The sequence below is a fragment of the Talpa occidentalis genome, unplaced genomic scaffold, assembly GCF_014898055.3.
Source record: "Talpa occidentalis isolate TD23 unplaced genomic scaffold, MPIMG_talOcc4v2.1 talOcc4.217, whole genome shotgun sequence".
Lineage (NCBI taxonomy): Eukaryota > Metazoa > Chordata > Mammalia > Eulipotyphla > Talpidae > Talpa > Talpa occidentalis.
In genome coordinates this window covers 20,787-36,971 of record NW_023602263.1, presented here as the reverse complement: position 1 = coordinate 36,971, position 16,185 = coordinate 20,787, and the positions used below count along the sequence as shown (strand labels likewise).

The 16,185-nt window shown below is 45.8% G+C and overlaps 1 protein-coding gene across 1 annotated transcript in view; it reads left to right on the top strand.

Moving 5' to 3' along the window:
• Positions 1–4,481: 4,481 nt before the first annotated feature.
• LOC119253871 (tripartite motif-containing protein 66-like) overlaps positions 4,482–16,185 on the top strand; it is a gene marked incomplete at its 3' end in the record, with an annotated part of 32,318 nt that continues 20,614 nt past the window's right edge. Inside the window, 7 exon segments of the mRNA XM_037521124.1 lie at positions 4,482–4,523; positions 10,613–10,715; positions 12,108–12,255; positions 13,117–13,249; positions 13,535–13,651; positions 13,763–13,877; positions 14,409–14,555. Coding sequence (XP_037377021.1) covers positions 10,707–10,715; positions 12,108–12,255; positions 13,117–13,249; positions 13,535–13,651; positions 13,763–13,877; positions 14,409–14,555 — 669 coding nt within the window.

The following is a 16,185-nucleotide window of genomic DNA, read 5'->3' as shown; positions in this document are numbered from 1 at the left end:
CTATTTGTTGTTTTAGGGAGAAAGGCAATTAGTAGGATAGATCCTTTCCCATGTAAATAAGAGGAACATTATTATTTTTCTTCAAATCTACTAGGAAACAAATTCTGGCTGGAAGACCTTGATCCTAAGATTTAAATTCCAGAATCTACGTGTTTAGCATCTTGCTTTTCTCATCATCAGTGTGGATGATGCAGTAGAAATGTGGGTAAAACCGTGGTCTAGAAGTCATGATGCCTGGAACTAGGTCTTACCCTGACTAATTGGGCGATACTGGGTCTTCTTTGGCTTTCAGGGCTGGACTTGAAGAGCTCTAAGAACACCAAGTATACACGAAACCTCATGCTTTTTGAAACTAGTGACAGGTGACAGATTATTCCCTATAAACTATAAATGCTGAAAGGGGGAGTAATCTCTGTCCCTCAGTGGGCAGGCCTTGGGGCTTTGGGAAGATCCAAAGAGAGGGCACTGATGCAAGATGCTACAACCTCAGAGTCAGAGAGGGAAATGACTCCTATCTTAATGAGCACCTCAGCTGGAGGGGCTCTAATAGCCTGGGGTGAGAGTGGGAGGCAGTGGGTGGGATCTCAGCTTCAGGAGTCTGGCAGGTGAGGTGACTGCTGTTTGCTCGTTTCAGGTGCTGGACAGTGAGTGTGTCCAGCCTTGTGGGGTCTGTGGTGGGCAGTGGGCCAAGTCTCCCAGGTGGAGGGTGGACCTGCTGAGCTGGGATGAGCTGGGTGTGCAGCAGGTGCAGAAACTAGAGCTTCGGAGCCCTATCATCAGGATGGCTTTTTGGTTCATGAACAGTTTCCTCACCTTAATTGGCTCTCTAGGGCCCTGGGAGTAGCGCTGGCACCTCAGAACAGTACCTGTTACTGGGAGAGCAATTCCCCTGGGAATGGGAGGGAGGCAGCTTGTGTTTGGGGGGATGTGCTTGCTGCTGCCAGTGTTACTTGAAAGGTTATAGCTAGAACAAATTTGCTGAGAGGGAGTTTGAGGTAGTTGTTATTGATGGCCCTGGTCTGGGCCTCTTGTCTGCTGGAACTCTCTCATTCACATGAGGCCAGCTATAGTTGACTGTTGTGGAGACCAGCAGTAGGAAAGACCCTTATCTCTAAGCCCTCATTGCATAAATAGGGCATTAGAAGTCCAGAAAAGTCTAGAATCCTGCTTAATGTCTTATAAGCGGCTACTTACAGAGCCAAAGAAGAAAAAAAAAAAGAAAGAAATCTAGCTTCCTTCCCTGCCAATCCAGGACTTGCCTGAACTTGAGGGCCAGTAGGAACTGCAAACCTCCCACAGTGTGCTGTCTTTTGTTCCCCCACCATTGGAAATGAGGACACTGGTTTTGCATTGAGAGTGTCAGTACATCAGTCCATAAATTGACTCTTGAGGTTTGAAGTGAAAAGGAATAGAGGTGCCATTCTATCAGATGACATGAGCCTGTTCTCATCCTACCTATACCTTCCTCGTACCACTGTGGGTAATTTCTTGCCACAGTAAGTTTGTTTCATAATGGGCTGACTCCTGAGCATGGGTTCTGAAGATCATGGACTGTCCATCCCCAGCCTCAGCTGATCACCTGGCTCTCATGACCAGATTCTGATTCCTGGCTTAGGTGCTGCCTGGCCTTGCCCTATAGTCCCTGGGTACTCCTGCCACACCTTACTTCACCTATTGCCTCTGTGAGTTATCTTCCCAAAACGTCTAGCATCAACCCTAATCACTTCTTTATTCTGGGCCTGCATTTTTGCCAACTAAAGACTCCCAATTAGTTGCAGTTCAGAAAAGAAGTAGCCTGGTCTTCAAGGTTCTTCCCAGTCTGGCCCCAAACTAATTTTAGAGCCACATCTCCTATTCCTCTACATGTGCTGGCCTTACCAGTGTTCCCCCAAGAAACCTCACATTTTGACTTCAGTAGTTCTCTGTTTATGATTTTCCTTCTTCCTGAAATGACCTTTCCTTGTTAGCAATATCCTACCCAAACTGCTCAAATGTGATCCAGTTGTGAAAACTACAGTATTCAGATCGGGGTTGACTTGGGAACAAGCAGGACACCCATTACCAGAACTGAACTTCAAAGGGTGAAGCTAGGACAATTTAAGTAGCTATTGCTTTAGACTTGGAATCAGCAAATGTTTCTTGTAATGAGAGAGACAGTAAATATTTTGGACTTTGCCTGTCATATAGATTCTGTCATAACTGTTCTATCATTGCAGCATGAAAGCCACTATAGATACTATGGAAATGAAGGGGCATGACTGTGTTCCAGTAAAACTTTATTTCCAAAAGCAGGTGGGCTATAGTTTAGACTCTGTCTGGAGAAATTGGGTAGATTTGATTGGGATGGCAGGATGGGTGGGGATTACCAATTAGAAATAACTATGCAGAAGCCAGAAAAATATGGAAAGGAATCACAGGTAGGGAATAGTGTTAGGACGAGGTACATGGATAAAAAAAGGCAGTGGGAACAGGAGACTGGGATAAAGGATTGCTTGAATGAGAGAATTGGGAGATGAGACCTGGAAGAGAAATTTAGTACCAAACTGAATGGTCTTGATCAATTTAAACTATTCCATAGGACAGTGAGAGTCATTGAAGATTTTGGCCAGTGGAGTATGATCAATTTTGTATTTTTAAAAAGTCGTTCTGGGAAACCTGCTAAAAATACTGATTCCTGATCCCACACCCATACTCCAGAGGTTTGGATTTGGTAGACTTAGGACTTGTAACAAACCCTCCAAATTTGGAGAAGTGGTCCAGGCAAGGCAGGTTGAGGCTTGATCTTAAGAGGCTATGGCTACCAGATAAATTATGACTTAAATAGGTGAGGTGGGATTTGGCAGCTACCCTTTTCTCTTATTACCTGTCTCTGTTTATGACAACACATCTATTTGCCTTTTTTTTAGATTTATTTTTATTTATTTATGCATACAAGAACTGGGTTAGGCCAAAGGTATGTGTTTGGGAAGGGTGAGAGGGGTGAGAGGATTCATCAGAGACAGAGTGGGAGCAGAATAGGTAGATGTACTGAGATACACTGCTGAGGGGATCAACAGGTGAGACAGAAGAGGTCTGCTGCACCATGTGGGTTAGTTCTGTGACCGGGGATCAAACTCATGCCACAGTTGTTGGTGATAGCTTGATATTGCTGAGCCTTTAACCCCTGTGCCACCAGGGAGACCCCTATTTGCTTCTTTTTCTTCACATACTACCACTACCCCCAACATCATTTTGGTCATATCCCACTGGTTCTTTTTGAAACATCTCTCCTGTCCCTTTTCCATTTCTACCCTCATTCAGGATTCCATTAATGCTCAACTAGACAAACCTCCACCCTGATCCCCCTACCTCTAGTCCATCAAGATAAGTCCAGCTCTGTCATTCTCCAGAGTTTTGTGGGGGCTGCCTTTGCATTTAGCATAAAGGTCAAGCTCCTTTGCTTAGCACTCAGGCCCTTTGGGAGCTTAGTCTCCTGCCAATCTTTCCAAGCTTGTTCCCTGCCACTCCCCCTTTATGCCGTGCTCTGTGCTCCTGCAGTTATCTGGTACTTGTAGTCATGCCCCATCCTAATGTTTTTCCTCCATCACGACCCTGTTTTTCTTTTCCTTTTTTCTCCCCTCTTGTCTGCGACTGTATCTCCCTGAGGAACAGAGTTAGCTGCCAAGGGACACCTCCCAGGACCTTTGTGCATCGTAAATGTGTGTCTTCTCCATCTGAAGTCTTAATCCTCTGCTTGTGACGGACAATTGGTCACTATGGCAACTGACTATGACGTCACAGGATAAGGACTTCAGGTGAAGTGGCAGGAGCAGGTGAGTGTGTAGGAGAGAGATTTTAATGTCTGTTGAAAGCCCTCCCCCACCCCACCCCCACACCTTCTGTCAGTGCTGGGGGCATAGAGGGATGTCTTGGGCTCCTGCTGATTTTTAAAATGATGCGGTGAGAGTGTGTGCCTGGCATCTGCGTGCTGCAGCAGTGTGGGGCTGACAGAGTGTGTCAACTTGAGCTCTGGCTGTGCAGGCACCGCTGCTGCGTGAGCCTGTTATTCCATTCTGGATTGCTATTTTGATACCCAGATTGCATCATTCTTCCTACGTATAAACAGGGGGTCCCCAGGGCCCTGCAGCTACTCACTTCTCCACCAACACTGTTGTTGTGATGAGCTCTATTTAAATGAGCTGCCGGATCGGGGCAGGTTCCAGCCACACATGAGCACTGTCATTTTGGGGAACATGGAGGGCTGAAGGATTTTTGGATCGAGTCCTAAAAAGCTGAGAGTGATGGCCTCCTGAGCTGTGCAGAGGGCGACAGAGCTAGTTCCTGAAAGTTGAAAATCTCGTTTTCTTCCTTCTGAGCTTCTATTCCGAGGCACCCAGAGGATTAGGAGGGAGATGCAGCTAGGAAGAGAGTCGCCTCTTTGAGGTCTCCCTCTTGCTGTTCAGTTTGGGAAAATTGCTGCAGAGCTTCGAGATAAACAGGAACAGGAGGAGTCAACCAAGCCCTTTCTTACAGGAGCATCTCAGGTGAGCTGGAGAAATGCATCCCTGGCTGAGGATGCATCAGAGAGAGGAGGAGAGGATCTAGGCTGCTCCCCCAACCCCACCCAGTACCCAGCTCCCCAAGGCAGAGGCCCTGCAGCTGCAGTGTGCAGGGTGGGTGTTCCTGGGTGCTTGATAAGCACCATCCTCTGGGACCTGTGGTGGTCTCACCTGTCGCTCTTCTGACTTCTCTCCCAGGTGTTGCTCTAATCACAGGGCAGCAGGGGCCACAGGTAAGCCTGCTGGCAGCCAGGGGCAGGAGCCACAGTCACTTTAGGATGGAAATCTCTTTCTAGCAGGAGCTGGGCATCTGGGGGAGATGGTGCAACATGTTTCTTGAAGGAGGTGCTGCTGTGGGGTCTGAACTAGAGTAAGGCTTTAGGGACTGTGTGGTGGGATTCTTAGCTGATGCCCCATGCTCATGGTGGCTGCTCTTGGGTGGGAGGGCAGGAATGGTTAGTGAGGATGGCCAGCCTGCCAAGAGGATTTCTTCTTGCTTAGTGACTGACAGAAGCATAAGGAGATAGACTGTCTTACTTTGACTGCAGAGGTAATTGGGATTGCTGAGTGGTTCAAAGTACCACAGGGCTCTGAGGTTTTGACCTAAGTCCCTCTCTGTCTCTCTGTCTCTCTGTTTCTCTCTGTCTCTCTGGGTTGCCATGTAACCATTTGTATGGTGAGAAAATTGGCTAGATGAACAGTTGAAAAGCTAATGTGTGAGCCAGGTCTGTCCAGCTTTGGTTTACAGGTGAGAACTGGTAGAGGAGCATCAGGCTGCTTCGGAGGATGCCTTTGCTCTCTTGGAGTTAGAGCTTGGGTGTCAGCTATAGAGTTTCACAAACAGGAGCTAGAAAGAAGGGCTTTTTAACCCTCAGAGGGTTGCTTATGTGCCTGAGTGTATGTGTCCCTTTATGGGGGCAACCTGACCCACTTCCAGCTTTCAGAGGGTGGTCTTTGGATTTCTCTCCCACACCAGCCTCCTAGTAATCAGGTTGTGTGGGTGCTGCTATTTATGTGGACTAAAGGGTGGACTACCTAGTCTTGACCCCCTTTCTTGCTACCTTACTGAGTCATGGCCTCACACACTTTCTAGGCCCCAGAAGCAGTCATCATGGTACCAAAGCTCAGGCTGCACCCTAAGCCTGTTCACGGCTTCTTCTGTAGAGTGGGGAGTTAGGGGAGGAAAAATGTATCTCTAGCTCACCACCATTCCCCACTGTACCTAGGGATCAGGATACTATTCTGTCTGTTGGGTAGTTGTTCTTTGTTGTATTAGAGGGAAAATACATCACAGTGATATGCTTAACTTCATAGTATCTTAACTTCTTAGCATCTTTAAAACTGGGTGAGCCTGCAGTATCAAAGACAACCTCACTATCACTCTTGTCAGCAAGTCAGGGGACAGGTGGCTGAGGGGAGGCCTGGATTTAACAGCTCATCTTATCTGAAAACAGCAGAGATGGAGAATCATGGCATGTTGCAAGCAGATCTCAGGGAAGCTGTGGGGCCCAGCAGACTGGGCAAACCTCAGCAGCCTGATACAGGGAACAGAGCTATGAAGCTTGGCCACGGGGGTAAGGGGTTCCCCTCTAAGGGTGGTCCTCAAACTTGGTTGTACGTTGTAATCACCTGGGGAATTAAAAAAAAAAAAAACACTGGTGCCTAGATTCCTCTTCCTGAAATTCTGATTTAATTGATAATGGGATATGGACTAAACATCAGAATATTTAGAAGCATCCCATATGATTAAAATGTTAAAAAATATGAGAACCACTGCCCCCAGATTTTTTTCCTTCAGGCCAAAAAGCTCCATTTCACTTCCCTTTCTCAAAGATCTCATTTCTTAAAACTTTAAGCACAGGTAGGATTGGCTTCCAACTCCTACTGGATTCCAGAGCAGGCCACCATTAGAGTCTGATCATTATCATAGAATATTTTCTTATAATCAAATTATCTAGTTAATTAGAGGAAAATTACTTTGTTATAGACACTTGAATTAGAAGCATAGCATAGTAGAAAGGACTGGACTTTAGAGGCAGACAGACTTGTGTTCCAATAATAGTTCTGCCGTTGCTTTGTACAATCTTTGAACTTCAGTTTCTGCACCTGTGAAATGGGGATGGTACCTTTCAGAGGTGGCTTGATGATTAAATGAGATAGCACATGTAAAGTGTCTGGTTCAGGGACTGGTGGTAAAAGAATAATTTGTCCCACACCTCCTGGGGACCAAAAGTACTCACTCTTGTGACAGATGGACTGAACATGCTCAGCTTTCAGAGCTCCTCTTCTGGGCCCTCAGGTCTCCAGGAGCACCTCTGGTGCCTGTGACTTCTTTGTTCTGGAAATAGAAGCCTCGCTTCTTCAGGGAATGGTTGTGTGGCTTTGGGTCTTGGGTAACTATTTCTCAGAATTGATGTCTTGGTATCTGAAATAAAAGCTGAAATGAAAGCTTGATTAATTCAAATAGGGGAAAAATGTATTTCAATAATTTTGTGTAATATGTGATTTAATTATGTGTTCATAACCAAGTTAATGTTAAATATTATAAGTAGATGGTCAGTGGTTTTACATACATCTGTAGCCCTAAGAGTTTGTGTATTCCAATTGTCTAAATTAAGACTTTGTTTTGGTATCCACACTGAAAAAGGGGACAACTCTTAAAAAAAAAAAGTTCAAGCCTGACGGTGGCTAGGGACCTTTTGAAGGTAAGACACAAATTTCTGGACAAAAGTATTATGAGGGCCTCCCTGGTGGTGCAGGGAGTTGAGCACTGCACTGTGAGGCAATCTGCAGCCTCTGCAGCACGAGTTCGATCCCCGGCTGGCCAGGGAGAAACCCACATGGCGAGGCAGACCTCTCCTCTCTCGCCCACTGCTCCCCTCAGCAGTGTATTTCAGTCAGTCTCTCTGTTCTGTTCCCCACTCTGTCTCTGGTTGATCCTCTCACCACCACCCCCCTGCCCCCATCTCTGGCCTGTGCCCCAGCTCTTGTATGCATTAATGAATAAATCTTAAAAAAAAAAAAGTATTATGACTAAAAGAGAGCACCTGTCCTCTGTGTCCACTCTGGGCCCCACAGCCTCCCTGGGACGTGCCACAGCTCTCCATCTCTGTTGCCTGCTGCAGCAGCCCCTCTTCAGATGAGATGAGCTGTTAAATCCAGGCCTCCCCTCAGCCACCTGTTCCCTGACTTCCTCACAAGGGAGTATTCAGGTTGCTGTTTGACTGTCAGTCCCTTCCATCTTGCCCAGGGATTATCTCTAAGACTGACTGCAGTGGGTAGAGGAAAAGTGCTCTTCCCTATTCCCCTGCTCTTCCTAGTCCCTTCATTCAAAGGATATAGGAAGTGAGATTCAGAGAAAGAGGGTGACTTACCTAAGGTTACACACATAGTTCCAGTCCTGGTTCTGGAACCCACTTCTCCTAGTTCATAGCCTTTTTGAAGCACCATACCTCTGCTGCAGATTACTCATAATTCCTTTAACATCCTGGGCTGGCTTCCCCATCACTCTGAAAACCCCCAGATGTCTTCTTACTTCTTTCCATGGCTGTGAGTGCAAAAAATGCACAAGAAATATCCCATCCCCAAACTTGTCCAATCTTCAAAAAATCCTCTAGTGCGATTTTCTTTAGCAGCAAATGTGGATTATTTTTGTGTGCAACATATGACTGTATAGTTAAAATGCAGTGTAATATGTATTCTATTAGAAGGACATTCAGGGTGCTGTGGGAACCCAGAAGAGGGAATAATTAAGCCATTCTGAGGGAAATTAACCCTGCTTCTCAAATGTGGAACATTTGAATAGGCTTGAAAATATGGAATGGGAGTTTATTTTAAAAGGAGAACAAAAAAATATTTTGGGGAGAGGGGATGGCATTTTTATAAGCACAGAGTTATGCAAAAGTTCGATGTATTTAGGAGATAGCAGAGTTATTTGGCATGACAAAGGACATATAGGATGTATGATATATGAAGCTAGAGATGAGACCGGAGAGATAAGGCCAACTTGGGGAGGATCTTGAATACCAAGCTGAGAATTTTTGACCTTTATGGCCTTGAAGGAGTAGAGGGTGTGTGATGAGACCTTGTCTGATCTCTTTAGTTATTTATTATGCTAATAAGACCGTGTTATTATGACTAATGTTTGGGCATCTGGTACCAGGGAGTCAAAAGCCTTATGGAAATTATTTTCAATAATTAGAGCAGCATTTCAGTCCTAGGAGTAGATAATGAAGCCAAGTGGAAAGGAGGGACAGTCACCTGATTTTCCTGGATGGCTTTACCTGTAGAGAAGAGAGCATCCTTCTCCACCTCTGGCCATTATTCTTAACAGGCAGGGGTACATCTAGGAGATTCTAGATCTAGCTCTGTCATTAAAGAACATTGCTCACAAAGGCAGAGGGTAGTTTTTTTTCAGAGGAGGTCAGAGAAGGAAGAGTATTGAACTATTATTTTGTATGATTTTGATTTTTCAAGCATATATGAGTTAGCTTTTATGGCATAATAAACTACTCCACACTTAATGGTTAAAACAACAACTTAACTCTAGTGTATGAGTCTACAGGTCTGCAGTTTGGCTTGGGATTCACTCTGGGTGCTGCTCTGGGCTAGCCAGGCTGGGCTAATCTTGGCTATGCTCATGCCTGTGTCTGTGCAGCTGGTGGGTCAGTGGGGCTCACTGGTTTATGGTGGGACACCTGAGACAAAAGAAGCTTCTCTCTCTACATGGTCTCATTTTTCAGCAGGCTAACTTGGAGTTGTTCACATGCCAGCCTTTGAGTTCTGATAGTCAGAGCAGAATCATACAAAGTCACTTGAGGTCTGGGCTCAGGACTTGTTCATTGTCACTTTTGTTGTTCTGTTGGCCAAAGCAGGTGATAGATAAGGCCAACCTGACTTCCACGTGTGAAGAATAGACTCCATCTTTCAATGGTTAGCATTGAAAGGGCATGGATACATGGAAGGGAAGAATGTGTGATCATTTTTCAATGTAACACTTAGATTATCTGACTTTCATCACCAAGGAGGGTTGATAATTGAGGCTGCTTTATCATAACTGGGATTTGAGGAATCTTTTGACTTGAGAATCAATAGTCATGTGCTTTCTGAAGTATTACCTCAGTGAATCCTCACAGCAACACTTACTTTCACTTTGTTTTACATACCAAAAAATGGGTCACAGAGGAGGTAAGTGAGATTGATGTATCCAAGGTCACTGGGTGGTAAGCCTGGTGTTTGACTGCAAATCCAGAGCAACTATCATTGTATCATTTTGATGAGGTGAAGCAGAGGAGACTGTGGTGGTCCTGCTTCATTCACTGTCATTGCCAGCCTCTCTTCCGTTGCTCCTCATCCCTGGGCTCCGGCACCCATCCCAGGCTAGCTGTTCTTGGGGTGGCTTGAAAAGAACTGTAATTTCCAGGTGGCAGTCTCATATATCTCCTCTGGGAATGAGGATAAGAGAAGATATTTTCAAGTGAAACATACGTGTATGTAGTGTACCCAACGTGGACCAGGTAGAGAAGGTTCGATAAAAGATCTTTGAGCCCCAGGAGTAGATTGAGAGATAATGGCTATATAAAGAGAAAAATACCTTCTAGATGAGCAGGCAGAGTCTTGCCTTTCTCTGGATAGAGCCTTCTTGAAGCTTTAGCTTTGAGATCTTAAAACTAATTCTGCTATGTGGTAATCATAATGTCTGGCACTGTGCCACAGGCTAAACTGACCCTCTGGAACTCAGCCAGTAATGGAAGCTGACCCTTCAGGGCTGTAAAATCAAGAATAGGAGCAACAGAAAGGTCCTTAATTATCAGAACCTGAACAGGGTTGGGCCTGTAGTAGCATGGCTTGTGGGGAGGGGAGGTTGATAGGGCCAGGTGAAGACAGAAGGGGATGGTCATGTCCAGAGACCATAGATGGTAAGTGCACACTGTGGCATCACATAGCGCTCATTTGGGCATAAAGTGGTATTGGCACGTACCTTGGTACTATGTGTTGGAATACCTAGTGTCTAGGCCTTGTGTTTCTTGTAATTGGCCATGTTTCTCTGACTCTGCTTTCTTTCCATCCCCCAGCGCTCATCATCTGTCCTGGGTGTAACCGAGTATACCTTACCAGGGATGTAATTGAACATGTTTTCTAAAGTGTTTGTCTACTGCTCAATCCAAGATGGCCAGGGTAAGTCAGGACAAATAAAGAAACAGCTGATCCTTTTAAGAAATTGATGCCCCTGCCCCTGTCCATAAATCTTTCTATCCACCCATCACTCCCCCTGACTTGTTACTCCTCTGTCAGTTTGTCTATCTATCCACCCACCCATCCACCCACCCTCCCACCCATTCATTTTTCTATCAAGAAGAGAATCAAAGTGTTTGAATTGGGGAAAACAAATGTGGTGCTTTTCCCCTCTTTACAGCTCTTACTTAAAAAGGTAAGTACTGAGCTTTTATTTCCTTTTTTTTGTCCTACTGAGCTGTAACTCATACACCAGGTAGAATAAACCAGGTTCATCGATCTTGCCTATATTTAACAACTATTACTTTTTTCCTGGTTTTTTGAACTTTCCCATCACTTACTGTTACCCCTTCGGTTCCTCTCCTGACAAAATTATTCATACTGTTATTTCATTTGCAATTTCTTTACCTGTATTTAATTTTTATTAAATGTCTGACATGTGCCAGAGTCTATGTTGGTTGCTATGGAGATAGACACCCATCTCCTTTACCCTCAAGGAATTCATAGTTTAATTAGTAAAACTTGTTTTTCTCATCATTTTTTTTCCCACCATGGTTTATCAGAAGACAGTCTGAGGACAAAGCCATCAAAATCCACATCACTTTGGTGGGTTATATTATTCGGACATAGATAGGCTAATGTTTTCTGTATCTCCTCCAGATGTTTCAGTATCAGTCCTGCAAGGTATTTGCTATTCAAATGAATGAACATTTTGAACTGGGAGAGGACTAGGAACCCTTAGACCCTTAAGCCCCAGTAGTAGAAACAACTCTGAGTGTTGACCTGTGCTTGCTCTTTCCAGGCTGCATGTCATCACTTTCTGTGAACTCCTGAAGCCGCAGCTCCCTCCTCTCTATAGGCACATTCAACATTCTGCTCTTGCTTGTGCTTTCCCATTTTCCTCCTTTGTCTGCCTGATGAACTTCTACTTGTCATTCACCATCCAACTCAAATGCCCTGGAAGGACCTGGAAACCTCCTGCTCCTTCCTTGGCACTTAGTATACTTCCTTTGTCACAGCATTATCCATTGACTGTCTGCCTCCCTCCAGTTCTTCCAAGTATATTCTTCCATGCATATCTTTGCCTTATTCATGTGAGTATCCTCAGCTTTATCAGTGGACTTATCCGAATAACCCCTGAGGCCTTTTAGTCATAAAGAGTGCTTCCCTTCCAAACCTCCCCCCCACCCCGTCACTCCTAGGCAGCTCTCCAGAATTGACTCCAGAATAGTAGAGGGACAGCCCTACAGGACTCATGTCCTATAGTGTCTCCTGCTCATTCAGACAGACCCAGATGAGGATATTGTCAATAACTCCAGAACTCTCTGCTTCTAGAACTGCTCTGAGTGCAAGGAGAAGAGGGCAGCACACATCCTCTGTACCTACTGCAACCGCTGGTTGTGCAGTTCCTGCACAGAGGAGCACCGGCATGGCCCTGCCCCCGGGGGCCCGCTCTTTCCCCGGACCCAGAAGGGATCTCCAGGTATCACTGCCCCCTCTCTACAGCAGCTCACATGCCTTTAAGGAGTGCAGAATCCTAAAATCATTGGAGAATAGTTTTCTGAACTTTTTTTCCTGCTGGGGGTGGTCTCAGACCCTGTGCTAGAGTCACAGTCACAGTTAAGTTCACTCTAGGCTCTCCCCATTGGGGGTGGTAGTGGAAGAGTGTATGTGAGATGGTACATGGAGGAAGAGTTTTTAATTACCATGGAATCTAGCTGAGTTCCCTACCTTTCACATATATTTAAAGTTGTGATGCTTTGCTCCTATTTACTTGGTTAACTGAAAATCCTGGATTAGGGCATGCATATTTGTCATCCATTGTCACCAGTTTTAAATGGCAGTCTTCTTGAAAATCTTTTCCCAAAGCCCTTGAACTGGGAGCCCTTTTACCTTTGTTATGGCCATAGGAATGAGAGGGCATGATCTGTGTGATTTAGTGTGGAGCCTGGCAAGGCTGGGTAGCTGGTTTCAGTCCCATCATAACAGAGTCCTGATTAATGTAGAGGTGTAGATTGAATTTTAGAGGATTTACTATTCTACAGGAGATCCATATGCAACAGTAGGAAGTGCCTTTGTCAGCCTCTGGCAGGTGATGGGATGCCTGGGGCTTGATGGTCCAATATTCCTGGGCATCTGGGCAGATCTATCCAGGCTAAGCCTGTGATCCTCCCTGTGCTCCTGGAACCTCAGTGGCTCAGAGAGGCCACTCCCATTTTGCCCTACCTTTCCTCTAAGCTCTGTTACCTCCCCTGTGTTCATTGAAAGCTCAGGGATGCTCAACAAAGCTTAACTGAGAGGTCTTCCTGAGAAAGAGCAGCCACTTCTTCATCTTCTCTAGCAGGAGTGAATGGTGGCTCTGGGGACTTCGCCTTGTACTGTCCTCTACACACACAGGAAGTGCTCAAGCTGTTCTGTGAGACCTGTGATGTGCTCACCTGCCATAGCTGCCTCATGGTGGAACACAAAGAACACAGGTAGGGTGACACTCAGGAGGGCCTTGGGAGGGCTCTGGACTCCCTACCCATGAGAGCTCTGGCCTCCCAGTAGATCCAAATCATCTGCTTGCCAAAGCCAACCTGCAGCTTCTGGGCTGAAGTTTTTCTCTACTCCTGTTGTGAAGCTTTTCTAGAGAAGTCCTGATAGGCCAAGAGCCTGTGGTACCTTTGACTTTCCTTCTCTACAGTCCCAGTCTACATGGGCCTGAAGTGCTTAGAAAGAGACTCAGTCCTTCTCAGCCTTTTCTCTGTCACTCCCTCTAGGTGCAGACATCTTGAAGAAGTTTTGCAAAACCAGAGGATGCTTCTGGAAAGTGTGACTACCCAGGTGGCACATAAAAAATCCAGTCTGCAGACATCTGCAAAGCAAATTGAGGACAGGTAGCACAGGCTAGCCCCTTGCCAGCGCTGGAAATGCTTTGCTCCCTTCCAGCCTGGCCCTTCTAGGCCTGTAGGGAAGGGTTCACTAGCCGCTGTCCCATCTTCTTCCAGGATCTTTGAAGTGAAGCATCAGCACAGAAAGGTGGAAAATCAGATCAAAATGGCCAAGATGGTTCTGATGAATGAGCTGAACAAACAGGCGAATGGACTCATAGAGGAGTTGGAGGTATGCTTGGGCAAGTGGACCAGATGAATGGGTTTACTGCTCTCCTTGGTCAGAAACCAGGCACCTACTACACTAGCCCTATTGTTCAGAGCTGCCTGAACCGGAATTCAGATGTGCAGTTTCCATAACTCTCTGTTGCTCCCTACATCTCAAAATATCCAGTCTAAATTTGGGAGGGTGGCTAATTAAGGGCTGGAAAATCGGTTAAAAACCCCCATCAATGTTCTGACTCTAAGGCAGCTGCCTTCCTGGACTACACAGTCTTATAGCCTTGGTAGAGATTCTTGAGACAGCTTTCATCCAGTTATTTCAAAGAGATGTAGACATTCATTCATCATCCATTCCTACAGAAATCTACCTCACTTTCTGTCCCTCCCTTCTCTGTCTGTCAGCAGCCTATGGTAGCAGTCCTGCTGTCCTCTCAAGGTTACAGTCTCATTTCATTCCATCAGTGTTCACTTTGATACAGACCAGGTCACTATCCTTGCCAAGCAGATGGGACCTTGGACTCTACCTTGTCTCCCTACCCAGGGCATTACAAATGAGAGAAAGCGGAAACTGGAGCAGCAGTTACAGAGTATCATGGTTCTCAATCGTCAGTTTGAGCATGTGCAGAATTTCATCAACTGGGCTGTGTGCAGCAAAACTAGCATCCCTTTCCTTTTCAGCAAAGAGCTGGTAAGAACAACTCCTAATCCTCAATCACTGCTTTTGCATTAGTAAGTGGATACCATCTTTTAGCAAGTCCCACAGTGCAAAGGACCCAGGTGCTAAAATTGCCCTGCTTCCTCCAGGCAACTCAGCTGGGAAATTTTGTAGCTTTTTGTCATAAGTAATGGATTCAGACATGATCCTGGATACTAGCTGTGTGCTCATCATCACATAGAAAGCTTTCTGGGTTTAAGTGGGGGACTAAGGAAAAGCTGGAGTTGGGGATGATGTTGAGGATGCTGATGCCCTGGAGAAGGGGCAAGGATTTTGAAAGAAGTTGGTGGAGTTTTTTGGATAGGTTCAATCTAAGGTGACTGCAGGGCATCTACTTGTTTAATTTTTTTTTTCTTTTATTGAGGTAACATTGGTTTACAACACTGTATACACATGGATTCACACCTCCTCAGGTGTGTGTCACCACCAAGGCACACAAAGTCCACTGGGAGATATCCAAAATCTGTTTTGATAGGTGGCTCTGCAATTCAGAAAAAAAGTCCAGGGTTGGAGATAGAGGTGTGGTAGTCACTGGGATATCAGTGGTATCGCCTTAGAAGAGTGTATGAAGGAAGAACAAGCCTGGAACCCAGGGAAATACTGCCATTTTCAGTATAGAAAGAGGAAGAGGATGAGTGAAGGAGAGTGAGAACCAAAAGCTAGAAGTCAGAAATAGGACCATGTGTTGCACGGAAGCTAACAAAGAGTTTGAGATTCCAAGTGGCCAGTCTTAGCATTGCTGCATAAGTAAAAGAATGTGAGTGGTGGAGGGAGGTCTTAAGATCTGGGAAGCAGGACATCACTGGTGATATTTTGAAAGAAATTCCAGTAAAGTAGAAGGTTCGTGTAAGGGGCAGGATAGGGCACAAGGCAGGTTTTCTGATCCCATGCAGATCGGGTAAAGGAGGAGTCAGAGTCCTCAGTAGTTTTGCAGGTTTTTTATTTGGGGTTCACCAGGCATATGGCAGGCAGGGGTGCTGGCTGGGGGGCTGGGAGGCTGGCAGGCCTGCCAGCCTCCCAGCCCCCAGCAAGTCCTCACTCTATCTGGGCTCTCTAGCGTTCGTTCTGCTGCTTCTCGGCTTCGGCTGCGGCTGCTGCTGGTGCTGGTGCTGCTGGCGTCCCCCCGTGACGCCGCCCTTAAAAGCACAGTCTTAGCTCAGCTGAATCCCATCTACCTATGCCCACACCCTATTCCAGGTGCCCACCATCAGGCATGCATTCAGGACAAGGATCCATCATCTATCCTGATGGCGGAAGGGCAGAAAAGCCTGATATTTTCTTTACCCTACAGTCCACCCCCTCAGGGTTTTCTGCCATACAGTCTATACATATATACACAATTTTCTAAGCAAACAAACAATGCAGCCATGGCCCACAAAAGCAAATACATCAAATATAAAATACAATATAACAAAATACAACAGAACACAAATAAGTCCAGGCAGGGCCCCAACCTAGCGCAAAAGACAATTATTGGTACCAGCAGATGAGCCACCAAATCTGCTGCCGAAGGCACTGCTCATACGAGGGAGGGGAAATCACACACGGCATCTGCTATAACACACCAGGAGCCGTCAGGCTTCCTGGCCTTCTCTGGCTGTAG